The sequence below is a fragment of the Ailuropoda melanoleuca genome, chromosome 11 (genome assembly GCF_002007445.2).
Source record: "Ailuropoda melanoleuca isolate Jingjing chromosome 11, ASM200744v2, whole genome shotgun sequence".
NCBI lineage: Eukaryota > Metazoa > Chordata > Mammalia > Carnivora > Ursidae > Ailuropoda > Ailuropoda melanoleuca.
In genome coordinates, this window is record NC_048228.1 from 109,883,119 (window position 1) to 109,901,292 (window position 18,174).

The window sequence follows — 18,174 nt, forward strand, 5'->3', positions numbered from 1 at the left end:
CAGCAATTATATTAAAGGTAAATGGACTAAATATTGCACGTGGAGGCAAGGATCAGCAGAATAGATTAAAAGCCATGATCAGCGGCAAGCTGTCTACAAGGAGCATGTTAGAACCAGAAACGATGAAAGCACAAGGGTGGAAGAAGACGTACCACGCAAACAACAACGGCAAGGCGTACGGATATCAAACAAAAGAGACTTCGAGACAAAAGCTGTTACTAGAGACAGAAGACCCCATTACAAACGGGTCAATCCACCAGGAAAAATAACACTATAGACACATGTGCACTTAACAACAGAGCCCCAAAGCACATGAAATAAAACTGACAGGAAGGAAAGGAGAAACGGACAATTCAAGAATAATGGTTAGAGACAGCAATACCCCACTTTCAGCAATGGACAGAACTGGGTTGAAGATCAACAGCGAAAGAGAAGACATGAACAACACTGTGAACCACCTTGACCTAACACATATCTACAGAACGCTCAAGGACAGAACGCAGTTTCTCAAGTGTACACGGAACGTTCTTCAGGATAGTATATATATAAAATAAGTCTTAAATGTCACAGGACTGAAATCATACACAATGTATTCTTTAGTCACATGGAATGAAATTAGAAATCAAATAACAAAAGAAAATAGGGGAAATTAACAAGTATGTGGAAATTAACCCAACTCCTGAATAAACAGGTAAAAGAAATTCAAGAGAAATTAGAAAATACTTGAAATAGAGGCGCCTGGGTGGCTCAGTCCTTAAGTGTATGCCTTCAGCTCAGGGGGTGATCTCAGAGTCCTGGGATCTGGCCCCACATCAGGCTCCTCTGCTGGGAGCCTGCTTCTTCCTCTCCCACTCCCCCTGCTTGTGTTCCCTCTCTCACTGGCTGTCTCTATCTCTGTCAAATAAATAAATAAAATCTTAAAAAAAAAAAAAAGAAATTATAAAGAGAGAAAACTAAACCCTAAGTAACCCAAAATAAATAATAAAGATCAGAGTGGAAATTAACAAAACAATTTAAAAAATGAGAGAAAAATCAACAAAACCAAGAGTTGGGTTTTGAATAGATCAATAAAATTAATAAGCCTTTAGCTAGATTGGCCAAGAAAAATTTAAAAAGTAAAAAAACACTCAGATTCCTAAAATCAGGAATGAAAGAAGAGACATTGCCAGCAGCCTTACAGAAATAAAGAGAATTAGAAAGGAAAAATAGAGATAATTAGAAAGGAATACTATAAACAAATGTATGTCAGCAAATTATAACTGAAAACTTCTTTGAAATAGACAAATTTCTAAAAATATAGGAACTGCTGAGACTGACACAAGGAAGAACAGGAAATCTAAACAGATCTACAATAAATAAAGATAATAAATTAATTTTTAAAGAATTTTATTTGTCAGAGAGAGAGAGAAAGAGTGCAGAAGCAGGGTGAGAAGCAGGCTCCCTGCTGATGGAGGGGGGTGGGGGAATGGGATAGACTGGTGATGGGTAGTAAGGAGGGCACGTATTGCATGGTGCACTGGGTGTTATACGCAACTAATGAAGCATCGAACTTTGCATCAGAATCCGGGGATGTACTGTATGCTGACTAACATAATATAAAAAAAAAAAAAAAAAAAAAAAAAAAAAAAAAGAAAGAAGCAGGCTCCCTGCTCAGCGGGGAGCCTGATTTGGGACTCAATCCCAGGACCCTGGGATCATGACCGGCGCTGAAGGCAGACGCTTAACCGACTGAAACAAGATAATAAATTAATTAAAAAAAAAATTCTCACAGTTTGGAAAAGCCCAGGACCAAATGACTTCACTGGTGAATTCCACCAAATGTTTAAAGAATTAACACAAATCCTTCATAAACTCTTCCAAAAAACAGAAGAGGAAGGAACAGTTCCCAACCCAATCTATGAGGCCAGCACTACTCTGATACCAAAGCCAGACAAAGACATCATAAGAAGAAAAGCATATGGTAATATCTCTTATGAACACAGACACAAAAATCCTTAACAAAATACTAGCAAACTATGGGCGTGCAATCGCAGAATATTAGCAAACCAAGTGCAATAACATATAAAAAGCATTATACATCATGACCAAGTGGGATTTATCCCATGAATGCAAGGGTGTTTCAGCATATGACAAACAATTCATGTAATGAACCATATCAACAGAAAAAAGGACAAAAACCACATCATTTTAATAGATACAGAAGGATATCTGACAGAATTCAACATCCTTTCAAGACAAAAACACTCAACAAACTAGAATTAGAAGGGAACTTTCTCAGCCTGGCAAAAAGCATCTACAAAAACCCACAGCCAACACCATTCTCGATGGTGAAAGACTGAAAGCTTTCCTCCGAAGACCAGGAACAAGATGAAGATGTCTGTTCTCACCACTGTTTGAGATCGTACTGGAGGTTCCTAACTTGCCAAGGCAATTAGGCAAAAGAAAGAAAGGCATCCAAACTGGAAAGGAAGCGTTCTATTTACAGATGACATGATTGTGCATAGACAAAATCCCAAGGAATCTACACACACACGCACGCATGCACACACGCATGCACACTATTAGAATAACTGAGCCCAGCATGGTTTCGGGCTACAGACCAACATACAAAGATCAGTTGTACTTCTGTACATTATCAATGAACAATCCAGAAATGAAATTCAGAAAACAATTTTATTTACCATAGCACCAAAAAGAATAAAATACTTAAGAATAAATTTAACAAAATAAGTGCAGAACCTGTACATTAAAAACTACAAAAAGCTGTTGAAATAAGCTAAAGAAGGGCCAAATAATAAGAACACCCCAAGTTCATGGGTCATTAAACTTAATATGAAGATGACAACACTTTTCAAAGGGATCCCTAGATTCAACAAAATCTCTATCAAAATCTCAGGTGCCCTTTTTGGTAGAAATTAACAAGCAGATCCTAAAATTCATTTGGAAGTGCAAGGGACCCAGAATAGCCAAAATAATCTTGAAAAAGAACAAAGTTGGAGAACTTACTGCCAGGTTTCAAATCTCATCGCAAAGCTATGTTAACCAAGACACTGACTGCAGTATTGGCATAAGGATATATTGGTCACTGGAACAGAATCGAGAATCCGAAACAAAGTCTTACATTTACGGCCACTGGATGATTGGCAAAGGTGCAGGGTAATTCAGTGGGGGAAAGAATAATCTTCTCAACATATGGCACTGGGACAACTGGAATCCACACACAAAAGAATGAAGTTCAATCCCTACCTCACACCATATACAAAAATGACCTCAAAATGGATCAAAGACTTAAAATTTAGAGCTAAAACTATAAAACTCTTAGAAGAAAACCTAGGAGTAAACCATGATCTTGGATCAGGACAGGTGCTTGACACCAGAAGCACACGAAACAGAAGAAAAATAGATATTTGATGTCATCAAAATTAACAACTCAGTGCTTCAAAGGGCACTATCGAGAAAGTGAAAAGAGAATGGGAAAAATATTTGCAAACAATACAAGGGTCTAGAACATATAAAGAATTCTTTCTTTTTAAAGGTTTTATTTCAGAGAGAGAGAGTGCGTGCGCACAGCAGAGACAGAGGGAGAACCAGGATCCCCGCTGAGCAGGGAACCCGATGTGGGGCTCGATCCAAGGGCCCTGGGATCATGACCTGAGCCGAAGACAGGTGTTTAACTGACTGAGACACCCAGGACATATAAAACCCCCTAGAACATATAAAGAATTCTTACAACTCGAAAAATGTAACTGAAAATGGGCAAAGGATGTGAATGGATATTTCTCCAAAAAAACACACAAATGGCCAATAAGCACATGAAAAGATAAATAAGATTACTAGTCATTAAGAAAACACAAATTAAAATCAAATCAAGATAGCACTTCAGGGGCGCCTGCGTGGCTCAGTCGGTTAAGCATCTGCTTTGGGCTCAGGTCACGGTCTCTGGGTCCTGGGATGGCGCCCCCCTGTGGGGTTCCCTGCTCAGTGGGGAGTCTGCTTCTCCCTCTGCCCCCCACCTCGTGCTCTCTCAAATAAATAAAATCTTAAAAAAAAAAAGATACCACTTCACACCAAGACGGCTAAGATTAAAGACTGATAACGTGTTGACAAAAACAGGGAAACTGGAGCCCTCACACACTGGCGGGAATGTAAGTAAAACGGTGCAGTGGCTTTGGAACAGTTTGCGGCTCACCAACAGGTTAAACGCAGAGCTGCCAAATTAACTAGCAATTCCACCTCCAGGCGTAAACCTAAAAGAAATGAAAATATGTCCACACAAAAACTGGTACACAAATGTTCACAGAAGCATGACTCCAAGCCAAGCGGTGTGGGAACAACCCAGTCCGTGCTAAACAGATAAACAGCGTGCTGTGCGTACACTGGGGGTCATCACAGTAAATGGGCATGGGGCTCCGACGTATTCCATGACATGGGAGAACCCAGGAGACACTGCGCCAAGTGAACGAAGCCGAGCAAAAAAGGCCACGTGTTGCTAGGATTCTGTCCACCCAGAAAGGACAGAGCCACAACCAAATCAGGAGCAGCCAGGGGCTGGAGGAAGGAGTAGGGGAATGACCGCTAACCGGGACAGGCTTTCTTCTGGGGCGATGGAAAGTTCTGGAACCAGGTGGTCCAGGTTGTACAATGCACTTCATGCCACTAGGTGGTACACTTCGAAAGGGTGAACTCTAGGGTGTGGGCGTACAAAGCCACTTTCTAAAAACACAAGGGCAGTGAGGCAGTTGTCGGCACTCCAATGCAGAACCGTCACAAACGCTCTGTGAGCTGGGCACGCAAGGCGCGACACTCAACGGTTCACTTCCCTGCTTGTCTTAAAAACAAGTGTGTACGTGAAAGCGTGAGGCTTCCTAGCGTCCCTCAGAGGGAGCGCTGCCCAGGGAAAAGGCGGGGAGCTGGGGGCTGGGGGTGACACGAGGTCAGTCTGTGCGAAGTGCCCCACTGAGACATGCTGCCCATGTCACCTCCAGGCTCTCAGGCAGGCCCGACCCATAACCCACATGGCAGTGGCTCCCCAGGGCAGGGGAGAGTCCATACCTCTGGGGCGCCGTGATTAGAAGGCGTACTATTTCCTCACACAAAATACACATAACAATGGTGGCTGTGGTTACCCCCCAGTCCTGTGTCTGCGCTCTCATCCTGGTGCCCTGGCTGAGGGAGAAGAGCTGACGGCCAGAGGGGACCACACACACCCAGTGTGGCCCTCTAATTCAGCGCATAGTTAAACTGGTTTGCAAACTTCTCGTGCTTCTTCTGGTCCATCTGATTCATGGCTGTGACCACTCTCTGCACAGCAGCCCTGTGGGGAAAGCAAAGCAAGATGTGATCGGGGAAGCCCGGCCAAGGCTCTGGGCTCTGACTGCGCTCTGGCTGGGATCAGGCCCTGGTCCCCGGGGGCTGCCACTCGCATACCACGCAGACTCCTTCAGACAGGCGACATAGCTCAGAAATGGCTGCAGCTTGCCCGTCTGGAGCCTACAAGTAACTGTGGCACTAACCCTGTGGGCTCCCTGACCCTGAAGGCAGCTCCCAGGACCCCTCATCTCGCCAGCGCCAGGCTGCACCCCGGAATGCAGGCAGAGCCTGCCCAGCATAGCTGAGGGCAGAGCGTCAGACCCTGACCCTGCCAGCTCGCCCAGCCACGTGCACAGCACCCCAGGACAGAGTCATGGGGCAACACTGCAGTCCTGGCAGCAAAAAGACACAGATGGGCAATCGAGCGTGTCTTGCTGCTCAGCCTGGCTGTTGTGCCACTGAGCCTGGGCTCAGCAGGGCCCCGTGCCCAGGAGGAAGCCTCCGAGGCCACCAAGCAGGGATGCCCCGCTGCCCCCACGTGACTGTGTGACCGCTGGACACAACTCCAGGGCTCGGTCACCCGTGGCCTCCAACAGGATAAGCTCATGGGGGGGCCACGTGTAGGCGCTGAGGAAGCCGCCCTCCTGTCCGGCCCCCCTCAGGCCAAGTGCATGGTGATGCTGGCCAGGAGGATAGGAAGAGCCTCCTTTGCCCCCTGCACGGAGCTGAACGCCCTCCAGGGGTCTGCTTGAGAAGGTTGCCCCATGAGGAAGGCCCGACGGCACCCACAACCTGCACATAAATCCGACCGGGGAGGCCGTGGCTTCACGGGGCTTCCTACACAAGCATTCTAAACGCCCGGTCTAGCCAGCACAGTGGCAGGCCGGCAGTGAGAGTGCTGGCTGCAGCCTTCCTGCCCTGGCCCTGCCGAGTTCCCAACTGCCAGGCACGTCCAGCTGGGCTGTAGAGATGCCCCGTCCCTGACCCACGTCCCCGGCAGCACTCTCTGCTAGAACGAGACCTGTGTGCTGCCTCCCATCCCACCAGCCTTGGAGGGCCCCCCTGCCCGCAGTCACCATGTGGACACCCCTTCCAGGTCAGGCGGGCAAGGGAGGCATACGGCGCTGGCCCTGTACCAGCAGCCCCCACTGAGGCCTCACCCCACCACCAGGAAATGAGGGGCTCTGGCCGGTCCATGAAGCCCCTGCACTAGAAGACACACACCCTTCACCTTTGGGGTGACCAGCTCCAGGCTCTGCTCCTGAACGGCCCACCTATGGCCCTCCTGGCTAGGTGCGCCTGTCCCCTGTGGGGACCTGGCAGTCACAGGGAGAAAGGTGCAGTAGAGAGGAGTGAGGGGCCCCAGGCCTTGACAGTAGCTTGCAGCTCACTGAGCCCCCCTCTGGCATCCCCAAATCCAGGGGATGCGGGGCAGGCATGCTGCGAGGTGCTCTTACTTAGCAAACACCTTCTTGGCGATGCGGGCACGGGCAGTGTTGGCCTGCTGCTTCAGGTCGGTGAGGCCAGGGTGCTTCCTCCTCTTGCCCTTGCCTCTCCCGCTGGACCGAGACGAGCCAAGGTCCACTCCTGTGGCAGCCTCCACATCTCTCATAAACTCGGGGTCCTGCCAATCTGCAAAGAGACTCCGAGATTTCAAGACACCCCTGACACCAACCAGAGGGCCTCTCGCTCAAGCCCTGACCTCTCCTTGCCTCAAGGGCCAGCTCAGTTTGCCCACTGTTGGCCAGCGACAAAGGGGGCAGTCGGCAAGGCAGAGCTCACCACCCCTGTCCTGAGGCCCACAGGCCCCTGCGCCCACAGAGGCCAGAAAGGAACTGGGACAGGACCCAGAAGCCTCCTCTGGGGCAGGGGCAGGCTACTTCCCAGCCTCCAGCTGGACTGGGCCCTACCAGGTCCCCAATTATGGTGGCCAGACCCACCTGCAGACTGGCGTCTGTGGGCAGCAGGGACGGCTAGGGCCAAGGGGTCAGCACGGGTGAAGCTTTCGTTTTTACTGGTCTAAAGAGGACTTGGCAACAGGCTTCAGAATGAGGGGGTCAGTTCACCTCCTGGACAGCTCTGCCCTTCCTGCCACGTGCTGTCTGCCATGGCCCAGGTCAGGCAAAGCCACAGGAGACAGTGCTCCATGTCCCACAGAGCCTGGCCTCACCAGCCCGGGGCCAGACCGTGGCCAGGCCAGCGTGCCCATCCTCCAGGACCAAGGGAAGCTTTCACTGTCTGATGCCCGGGCTTCTCAAGGCCCTGTTACTTCCCTGGCTGCTCCTTCCCACCTTGGCCTCCGCTTCCTGGTCCCAGTGGGGGCTGGTCTGCCTCTGAGAGTGAAGTCGGGGGCTCTGTGAGATAGCGCACCATCCAGCCTGGCCACCCGAGGCAGGCCATCCCGGTCAGGCGTGCGACAGCACAGCCCCCCTCACATGCCCAGACCTACGGACACGAGCCCGGCTCGCAGAAGGGTGCCAGGCACCCTACACACCGACGGCGCCCGCCATGCCCACGGGAACCCCGCAGAATGTGTGCCCCAGACAGACGGATGGCTAAGCCTCCCCATGTTGATTTTTTGAAGTGAAGGAGTACAGGGCTGCACAATTCACATCCAGGAATGATTAATCCGAGATTCAGGAAAACTGTCTAAACAGTTTATCTCCCGTAATAAGAAGGTGCCACAGTTTAGGGGCCCAGTGAATGGAGCAATTGTCTAAACACCACGGAAAAATACCGGCGCCCGGTAGAGATGGAATGAGCATCTCAGTAAAATGAAGGAGCAATTTAAAAGCCTTTGAAGAAAATCAATAGATGCTGGGGCCGCACGGCCTTCCTGCGCGCTGGCGGGCCCTGGAGCTCGGCGCGCATTGTCACCAAGGTTAGCGCCAGGGAAAAGAAAATTGCCCCGCGTGCGAGGGAGGCGGGGATCGATACTGTAGTTAGTAAAGAGATGCTATTTCACATCTGACTGGCCAGCGCCGGCCCACGGCCGCGGCCCGATACCTGTTGTTAACAAGTCACCGAGGGCTGGAGAACCAGATACTCTTCAGGGCTGACACAAAAAATATGCACTTAATTTGCTCCTGAGTGTGAGCCACCAGCGAAGGCCTCGCCCTGCGGATTAGCAGGTCAGGGGCCCCTCCCTGCTGCCGTCCACGGCCCGGGGGTGCTCAGACTCGGTGTCAGCCTGAAATCTCACATCTGTCAGGGGAAAAACCCCACTAATGACGACAAATGCAGCCTGGCTGGGACCCTCATGTGCAGGCCAGTGCTGCACACCTTCCCTTCATCAGGGCTCTGGGTCGGCAAAGTGGCTTTCTTGGGACAGTGAGAGCCCCAGGCGGCCGGGACCTCCAGACCCTAACCCAGGCTTGACAAACCACAGAGACACTGAGACAGATCAGGGGTCTGGTGGGTGCCCCCCCCCCATTCCGAGCGTGCCCACATGCTGCCCCGACGGTGACGGCCACTTCTAGGGGACATCACGTGGCCCTGTTGTTCAGGGGTCCTTGGGAGTCACGTGGCAGCCAGCATGTGGCACGTGCCCAGCACCGGGCACCAACACATGTATTGGGTGGAGACAAGTTCCCCAAATTGTCCTGAGAATAAAGCTTACGTGGTTCAAGGCCTGGAGCTAGCATTATCAGCCAGGACCCTGAAACAGCCAGACTCCCGAGGCTCGGGGCTCAGGGCCTGCCTGGGATGACCTCACATCTGCCCAGACACGCACGCGCCCACGGGCACACCCCAGACCTGCTGTGCTGCAGAGGGGGCGATGTGGGCAAGGCGATGGGGCACGTGTCTCTCTGGCAGGAATGTGCTGTTCTCCTCTCTGGGGCATGGGTTTCAGCCAGTAACTTTTCTAACCTCCACTCCCCTATTTCCTTAAAAATGCGATTCAGGACCCAGAACCCGAACCACCAAATAACACGGGGGTGGTTTCTGGCCGTGAGTCCGCGTCTCCCGGTGGCAGCGACACGAAAACGTGGCCCAAATAGAAGCCTGTGTCCCCCGCGGTGCTGCTATGCGTTACGACCGTGCTGGAGGCGGCAGGTGCCACCAGGGTCCCGGGCCGTCCCCCCACAGTACCCGCCCATTGCTCCAGCCCCCAGACCTACCTGCACGCCCTGCCTGCCTCTGAAGCTGCTGCCTCTGCTCCCAGGCCCTATCCTCCGGGTGCAGGGGCCGGCCCGTGTCGTCTCTGGGGATGATCTTCCCGTGGAAAGGGCACTGTGACGAAGAGGAGAGCAGTTCTGACGGCGGAGAGGCTGGGGCCTTCATCAGCCTGGCCAAACCCACCACCCTTCACACTGGCCACCTGGCAGTCAGTGCAGGGCAGCCTCAGGAGGACAGCAGGGACGTGGGAACACATGCAAGCACCCCAGGTCCCGGTGTCGACTCCCAACCCCGGGCACGAGGCAGTGGCTAAGCGACGCCTGCCAGCCACGAACAAGCCCTCCCTGCGGAGGGCCGAGGCCAGCTTCACACTGACCGGCTGGAGCCCAGCACTCCACCCGGCCACCCTGTCCTGGGCCAGCTGGGCCCTGCGGCAACCGTCCCTGCGTGCCTGTGGCCCTCACCAGCCCTGGCCCCCGCCTCACCTTCAGCCGGTCCTGGCGCTCGCAGAGCCGGCCGTCAGGCCTCGGGGCGTGGCACCGGTGCTGCACGGGCTCGAACTTCCCGGCAAAGGTGATGTAACGGCTCTGCAGCATCTCCGAGACGGCGGCACTGTCCACCTCCGTGTCCACCTCGCTGGGCTTCCAGAAGCGGTGCTCAGAGTCACACCTGCAACACCAGACCCTCAGAGCTGCCACAGGGATGCCGCCGGACCGCGTGGGGGCAAGGCCCGAGCCGGGCAGCCCAAGGAGAGCAGACCGCGAAGACGTCTGGACCCCGTCGCAGGTGCCACAAGTCAAACCTCGAGAGTCCTCCCCGTCCACAGCCTCCATGGCTGCCCCCAGCCTGGCAAGACAGGCAGCGTGAGGGGGCGGGGGCTCACCTGGGGGGCAAGCTCCCCAACAGGTTAAGGACCGGATGCACTACGGCCCCTTCTCATCTGCTGCCCCACAAAGCACGTCAGCCAGCACAGCGAGGGGACAGCTTCCCGGAAAGTCCTTGCAGAGCCCCAGGCCTGGCCCGCGCCGAGGTCTGAGTCAGGGCACCAGAGGGGCGAGGACAGGCCAAGAAGGGCCCCGGGCCCAGGAAGCCCATCCTTCACACCCACGATGCCAGACTGCGTAGGACGATGATGCAGGACGTCTCCCCAGGGAACTACCAGAAGGTTCAGAAAAAGTCCCCAAAACCCCGGGCACAGTTCTACGGTCCCACTAGAGCCTGTGTTCGGTGAGCACCCCCGCAGGGACCGTAAGGCAGAGCGAGGCCCTGGGCCCGGTGCTGTGCTCACCGGCGGGGAAAGGCGGGACCAAACACAGCCACACTCACTTGAGGATCTTCCCAGCCATTGGCTGCTCCTGGCCCCAGTAGCACAGGTCCACCCCAAAAGGCACAACAGGTGCCCGTGCCCGCTCTGCAGCCAGCTTCCCGGCCTCTGGTCCCACCGGTGCCCTGGAACAAGAACAGCACACACTGGGCGTGCATGCAGGAGCCGGCCACAGCCACCTGCCTCTCCCTCTTGACCTCCACCCTCCCCAGGCACAGACACAGAGCCCCTGGGTCACCACGTTTGAGCAGCGACCTCTGTCACCTTGGGCCTGGGCTCCAAGGCGGCCGCCGGAGGCTGTAGGAAGCCAGTGCCAAGCGCCAGCTGTCTCCAGGGAGCTGTGCAGGGAGCTGGTCTCCGATCTTCGGTCTTCACCCCGGGGCCGCGGGTGCCCTGACATCCACTCCCCTGCGCCCGCCCCGGCTGACACGCCAGCTCTCTGAGGAGCCCTCTATCCCGCGCCAGCCCTGCCCTAGGCGCAGTAGCTGGTGGGTGCTCGCCCGGCCAGGGCCACACAGGGCCACGTCCACACGGCCAGAAAGGCCTTGGGAGGTCACCGCCCTGGGCAGAGGCAGGGCATCTGCAAGTCACCTGGGGCTCGGGGGAGGGGGCAGGCGTCCATGCAGCTGATGCAGCTGGGCAGCAGCAGAGGTGGGGTCGTGCGCCTCCTCACCCCTCCGTGTCGTCTTCCCCGCCTGCAAGCCCCGTGCAGCTGGGTCCTTCTCCAGCCCTGGAACAGAGACGTGTTGTTTCCAGCCACTGTTCCCATGACCCCAGACCGACCCCGGGGGCACCGCGGTCCATCGCACGGGCCTGCACAGCAGTGACTGCACGTGTTAGGCCACAGCCAGGCTTCTTGCGGCACCTGCTCGGTGGCCAGCCGGATGAGGCCACCGGGCTGGCGTCTGCCAGCATGCCAGCACCTCCACAGGAGACAGCCGGAGGCGAGGGCCCAGACCGCTGACCTCCGGCCAGCGTCCACCCCTGGGTCCTCAGAACAGGGTGAAAGCAGGCTCCCCAACACTGTCAGGGTCCTCCCTGACCCCCATGGGCCCCTCTCTGCGGGGTGCACAGCCACACTGCCCTGTGCAAGCCAGGGTCCCAGGGCTGCACCCAGTGTGATGACGTCACCAGAGCCGTGCCACCCCATGGGCATCACCCCCACCCCAAACTCGCTGTGGGAGCCAACGGCCTGGACTGAGCACTCCCCCTGCAGGCTGAGCACAGCTCACAGCTCGAGGACGGTGAGCTGCCAGGAAGGAAGGAAATAGGCTGAGCGGCACGTCCCAGAGGACGAGACGCCAAGCAGGTCAAGTGTGCTGCACACTCCCCAAGGGCCAAGGGGCCCGGAGCACATCGGAGCTTGGGAAGAGGAGGGGAGAGTGGGGACCCCCCCCCCCCCACGGAATGTGCTGACGACGCGCCAGGCAGGTGGAGGCACATGTGAAAGGCAGGTACCGTGGGCAGCGGGCAGGGGACGAAGCCAGGGGGCAGCTTTCACAGCTCAAGTTGGAGACCAAATGCGCAGCACGAGGTGTCAGCATCCTTACTACTGGACCCCGGAGGCACAGAGAAAATTACTGGAGTTTGGAAACAGCTGAAGAAATAAGACACCCCATTTTCCTGGTATTTGGGAAAGACCAAAAGGGCCCGGTGAGTGCCAAGAAAGAAACGAAGAAACCACGGCTGGTAGAGTTACGAGAAAATTTAGAGACGTTAAGGATGAAAAGAAAGATCCAAAAAGCTTCCAAAGAGAAAAGGCAGATACCGCAAAAGACAAGCATCCTACTGATACCAGAGTTCTTAACAGTGACGGTGAACGTCAAGTCTCAGGAGATCGTCCTGAGAAGGCTGAAGGAAAGGACGTTCACACTTAGCGCTTTTCATCTAGCTCACAAGCATCTCACGGTGCCTGTGAGGGACGGCCTCGCACACACAAGACCCCTCCCGGAGCCACCGGAAGGCCTGCTTTGAAAACACTCTCCGAGCAAGTAATCGATCCATCAGGGAGGAAAGTGAGTTTGGGGCAAGGCGTGCGAGTAAGTGCAAAGTGATGGTTGCCCTCAGGAGAAGTCGGTGATCTTACAATTTATTAACATTTAATGACTATTTTAAAAGCTAGAAGAAAGGTGAGAAAAAGAAAAGAAAAGAAGTGGGCAATAAAGTACCTGGGACATAGAACAACTAGAAACAATTCATTAAACGATTAAAATCAGCTAAAAGGCAGATTAGTTCTACAACTTTTAGCAATTTGTGGTCCACACGAGACCCACTTAAAACAAACGGTCAACAAAACAATGAAGCTGAAGACGGCCACGCGGACTTACCCTGCAAGTGGGACAGAGAACGCGGGGCCAGACGACCGGGTTTCAGGCTCAGAACGGACATACGAGGAGAGACATGGCGCACGCAGTAAGAAGCTCAGGGGCTCCCCGCGGCCGGCTCTTCGGACCCTCACAGAACAGATCAAAAAGGCCAAATCCACAGCCCAAGGGGGCGCTGCCTCCGCGAAACCCTTTGGAGCACATGCACACCTCACAGGACCACCAGGCAGGAGGACCGAGGGGACCTCAGGGTCCCCCGGCCATGTCCCTGGGCCACAGAACAGTCAGGAGGAGCAAAGCAAAGGGCAGTGGAGACACAGACGTTGGGAACTGACACACACACTCTGACACACCCTCCCTGAGCACACAGACACGGTCCTGCTGAGCACACAGCTCTACCCAGCACCCCTGACACCGACTCGCGAATACTGGATTTGACAGGAAACTGGAAGGGACGTGGCAGCACTGAGGACTGGACACCAGGGAAGGCTTCCCAGCCATTCAGGACACAAGGAAGGGCCTCGCTGGGCCGGTGCCGCTGGGAGGGACCGCGTCTGCTTCTGCAGCAGGGCAGCCTGACTCGACCCAGAGACGGCCACCCCAGTCCTTCGCAGTGTCGAGGGCATCAGCAGACGGGCCGCTTTCTGCGCGTGGTTTTCCCGGCACGTGCCCACACGTGCCTGGTTTCGCGGGGTTCCAGAAGCCCACAGGCCCTCTGCAGGAAACATCTGCCCTCACCTACTCCCGATGTCCCGCCAGCCTACCCGCTGCCCTTTCTCAGGTTCCCACGGCTGAGAGTGGACGACAGAGACGCTAGGGCCTGATGGGTCTCCCAGGGTGGGGACCCCGGACCAGGCTCCATCATCATCATGACGCCCTAGCCCCAGCTCCCCAAAACTCCCCCAACACCCCTACTCGGGATGCTGACAAGGCGTATCGCTAACTGCTGCAGAGCCTGTCGCGGTCCGTCAGCCCGAGTGTGCACGCGCCATACGCACGCGCCCGGGGCGGGGGGGGTGAGGGGAGGGCTGATAAGTGGGCATTGTGGCATTTAGATGGATACAATCACAGCCTAAGAATCAATATGAGAATTCCTAGGAGTTACAAGAATGAAATATATTTTTCATTGATTTGTTGTTTTAAACCATTAAAAAGATGGGTAAGCGTGTTAGAGCAGAGTAAATACTCAGGGCGCTAAAAACACTACCATTTTCACGTTGTTGTACAAAATCAATCTCGCTGACATACACTTTCCAAGTAAAACCCCAAAAAGCAGTCGGCCTTCCTCAGGCCCGGGAGCGAGCATTCGAGGCAGAGCCGGAGGCCACGCACCACGGCCGCACAGCCTCGCCAGCCGCGCCCAGCCGTCCGAGGGCGCGGGCCTCGCCTACGGAGCCCGGCTCAGATTTACTCCCACGGTTGCTTTTAGAAAGAATCTTACAAATGCCCAAATCCCCTTTTTTGTTTAAATTGACCAAGTGGCACCCATTTGCCTGGAGCAGTAAGGCAGACAGGGCGGGAGCCATGAATCGATAGCGGGAAATGGAGAGGCTGAGGCTTCCGCGCGCGGAGTTCGGCCGCCGAGCTTGACATTATTGATTTTACCTAGTTCAGCTGGCCTTGTAATTAAAATGTAAATTTGAGAAAGAGATTATGTCCTGACAGAAATGGTAGGATTAAGAGGAAGATAAAAGCCCCTCGGTGAAAATTCAGAGAAAGAAATGAGCAAGAAAAAGCGCCGGCTTCCGCAGCCGTGTGGATTTAGACGTATCTGCCGCGGGTTCGCCTGCATTTAATTGAGAAAACAGTGGCGGAATATAAACCAATGTTATGAACTGACTCGCCCCGGCGCACTTCTGTGTTTGGAAACCTCCAGAGCCCCCGGGCCCGCCGGGGGTCACGGTGGGATTTAGGGTGGTGGCCAGGGCGGCCCCCGCGCCGGGGCACGGCTGTCTTGGGGATGTAGTTGACCCTGCGGCCCTGGCCAGTCTGGGTCCATCGCTGCCCAGGCCCTCCGCAGCCCACCTGTCTGCAAATGCAGATGGACGGCACGTGGCCCAGATCCACGTCAGCCGCTGGCATGACCTTCCAGGTTATGGACGGGATGCTGGGAGCCTCCCAGAGAAAAGGGGTGAGCCAGTGGCAGCAAGACCAACGGGGTCTCTGCCTCCCTCCCTGGGCTCCCAAGGCGCCCTCCACGGGGCCGGCGTGGTCGTGGGCACCAGGGTCTCGGGCCCTGCTGGCCTCAGGAGGAAGGGCACGTCAGGGGCCACAGGAGCACAGAAGACGCATCCCGCCTGCCTGCTGCTGGACAAACACCTCAGAGCTCAGCGGAGGACGTCTGCAGACTGTTGGGATCAGGACTATGTCAGTAGGGACAGCTTATCTCTGCTCTGTTGTGGCTGGGGCCCCAGCCGGCAACACCTGGAGGCAGGCTCACCCACTGTGGTGCCAGGGCTGGGCTGAGTCCAGGCGCGTGTCCTGTGAGCATGGCGGGCCCCTCTGCCATTCCTGGTTAGCACCTTGCCAGCGGGAATGGCGGCAGCCCCACCGTCCCTGCTGGGGGCCGTGGCCTCCGTGGCAGAATAGACGTGGCACAGACAAAGCGTTCTGCGGACTACAGCTGTGCTCACTGCTGTTATCAGAACTGGCCACCAAGCACGGCCCCAGGCCAGAGGCAAGCTCTCCCTTCTGCGGAAAGGGCTCAGTGCCCTCCAAGAAGGACGTGCTGAGGGCCAGGGCAAGTGTCTGCAGCTGGGAAGCCTCGGTGAGATGACTAGCTGAGGGTCAGTGTGGGGATTCCAGGCACTAGAGGCAGGGCCCAGGGCCTCAAAGCCTCTGCTGGGCACCCTGCCGGCCACCGGAGGCACTCAGGCAGGGGCTGCCTGTCGCCAGAATCCTCCACTGTAGAAACCTGGAGAAGTGACCACACTGAGTGGGCTGTTCCCTGGCAATCCTGCCCCCACTGCCCACTGTCTCAGCCTGAGCACAGGAGGGCGGTCTCCAGCCTGGGCATGCACGGGAGGGCGGTCACTGCCCCTAACAGCCTTAGGCAACCCCCAGGTACCTTGTAGGTATAGGTGAGGCCTCTGGCCACAGGGAGCCCCTGCTCCGGGGGGGGGGACGGCAGCATAAACCGGGGATGGCAGAAGGCCATTTCAGGCACAGAAGAACGAAGGGCAGGAGGGTTGCCCAGTGGTCAGAGGAAGACCCAAAAGCTAAGAAGTGAAGGCCTGCATGGCTGGAGCAGAGGACGAGGCACGCAGGCGGGCCCTGGCGGGCAGGGAGCAGGGGCAGGTCGCCACTGCTTCCGTGTCCACGCTGGAGCCTGGGGAGAGGTCTCCGGGCTGGCGGAGGGCAAGCAGGAGACGAACCGGGGCTGCACGAACGGCAGGCATCAGGTCTGGACGTGCTACTTTCGCGTGATGCCCCTACTGGGCCACGGCACCACCCCCAAGCTGCCCATCATCTAAACTCTGTTCACGAATTCACGTTTCACCTTACACCGGCCTGTTTTTTCACAAAAGCCATGGGTCTTGTTTTTACTTGCCTCCTCTGTGTGTGCTGGGTAGATCCCGAGAGCACACACCCCTTCTCGCCAGACAGCCACCACCTGGGATGCAGACGGGAAAGAAGGAGACCCCAGACAAGGAAGACCAGTCACAGTTGGGCCTTCACATCCCAAGGAGCAACCGTCCTCCACCACGAGCTGCAGAGGTGTCCTGGGCCAGATGCGGAGTCCGTGACTAGGCAGACGGTAAAGCAGGGACGCCCCAGCCAGCGGGACCTGGGGACCAAGGAGCCTGGAGAGTGGCCACCAGTCTCCCACCACCTCGGAGTCAAACCGCACACCCACAGCACTCTCCCCGGGGCACAGGAGCCGTGCGAGCTCCCTCTCTGCTCTGGGGTGCCCACCCCACTCCTGGACTCGCTCCCCAGTGCTGAGACTTATGTGTCCCCAGGGGCTGCCCCTGGTGTGGTGCCGGCCTGGCTGTGCCCACTGAATGCACGCTGGGGCCTGCCCGCCACAGGGAGGCAGGAGCCCATTGTGGGGCAGGCCTCGGGGAGAAGCCCCGGACAGAGAGGAGCCAGGGCACAAAAGGAGAACTGCGTGATTTTCAGTGACAGATCTGCACTGTGAGCAGACAGCGTGCCCAACAAGGCTGGCTCCCCTGCTCAGGGGGCCCCAGACCCCAGATGTGAGGTCACGCCCCAGGGGTCAGCATCCTTAACAGGACCCCGCCCACCCCAGCTACACTCACCGTACTCGGGTCGCAGGTGGTCAGGGATGCAGGCCTCATACCCCTCCTTCTCTGGGACCTCGACAAAGTCCCCGTCGTCCTCGTCCTCGTCCCTGTCCCCTGGGGCTGCCACCTGTGGAAACACCCCCAGACCTGCATATGAGCACAACACAGAGGCCCAGAGGTTCCCAGTCCTGCCTGTGCGGAGACCGTTCTCCGGGCTGGGTCGAGCGTGGGTTGTGCAGCAGCACTGAAGACCGAAGATCATCTCTAGGCCTGGCCCCACCCCCGAGCTCAAGCCAGATCTGCAGTTCCGCGTCCATGCCACATATGAACCTGCCCCAGCGCCTGGCGCCCCTTGAAACGCATGGGAGAGGCATGGGAGTAGGTGTGTTTCCAGAGCCCAGGGAAACCGATTTCACCCAGCGAGAGGCAGGGTCACCCCTCCCTCCAGGCCAAAGCGTCTGTCCGTTCTCAGGGCAGCTCTGGGGATGTTGGTGTGATCACAGCACTTCTGGAATATTCTGTCCTTAAGAATAACTGTTAAAATGTCCCAAAATAACAGTTTCCTTTGGATGAGGCCCCCTTCCCCACCCAGGTCAGTGTGGTGAGGGGCCCATCTGGTGGCTGCCTCCGCCCTAGCCTGAACTGCATGGGGCCGGGTTCCTTTCTACAAGACCCGGACCCTCTGCCCCCACCCCGCTGGCTGGGCAGCGCCAGGCCTGTCCGTGCAGGTCCTCCACGAAGCAGGGGTTGGGGCCGCCACACGCTGGGGGAGTCGGGCTTCTACAGTTGGCCCCACATTCTCAGTGACCCCACAGCCCTAGGACAGGACCTGAGGGAGAGCAAACCCCAC

General features: G+C 56.1%; 1 protein-coding gene across 7 annotated transcripts in view; it reads right to left on the reverse strand.

The window, feature by feature from the left end:
• Positions 1 to 3,943: 3,943 nt before the first annotated feature.
• UVSSA (UV stimulated scaffold protein A) overlaps positions 3,944 to 18,174 on the reverse strand; it is a 28,535-nt gene continuing 14,304 nt past the window's right edge. For 6 of the 7 annotated variants that reach the window (XM_019805069.2, XM_019805068.2, XM_034672239.1 and 3 more), the window contains 8 exons: positions 17,340 to 17,451; positions 16,628 to 16,690; positions 11,345 to 11,483; positions 10,756 to 10,878; positions 9,915 to 10,098; positions 9,432 to 9,543; positions 6,768 to 6,942; positions 3,944 to 5,314 (listed from right to left, as the gene is read on the reverse strand). In XM_019805069.2, the coding sequence (XP_019660628.1) occupies positions 5,221 to 5,314; positions 6,768 to 6,942; positions 9,432 to 9,543; positions 9,915 to 10,098; positions 10,756 to 10,878; positions 11,345 to 11,483; positions 16,628 to 16,690; positions 17,340 to 17,451 (1,002 nt within the window). In that variant the 3' untranslated portion in view covers positions 3,944 to 5,220. The remainder of the gene's footprint in view (positions 5,315 to 6,767; positions 6,943 to 9,431; positions 9,544 to 9,914; positions 10,099 to 10,755; positions 10,879 to 11,344; positions 11,484 to 16,627; positions 16,691 to 17,339; positions 17,452 to 18,174) is intronic. The other variant, XM_002924416.4, reaches the window with a different exon arrangement.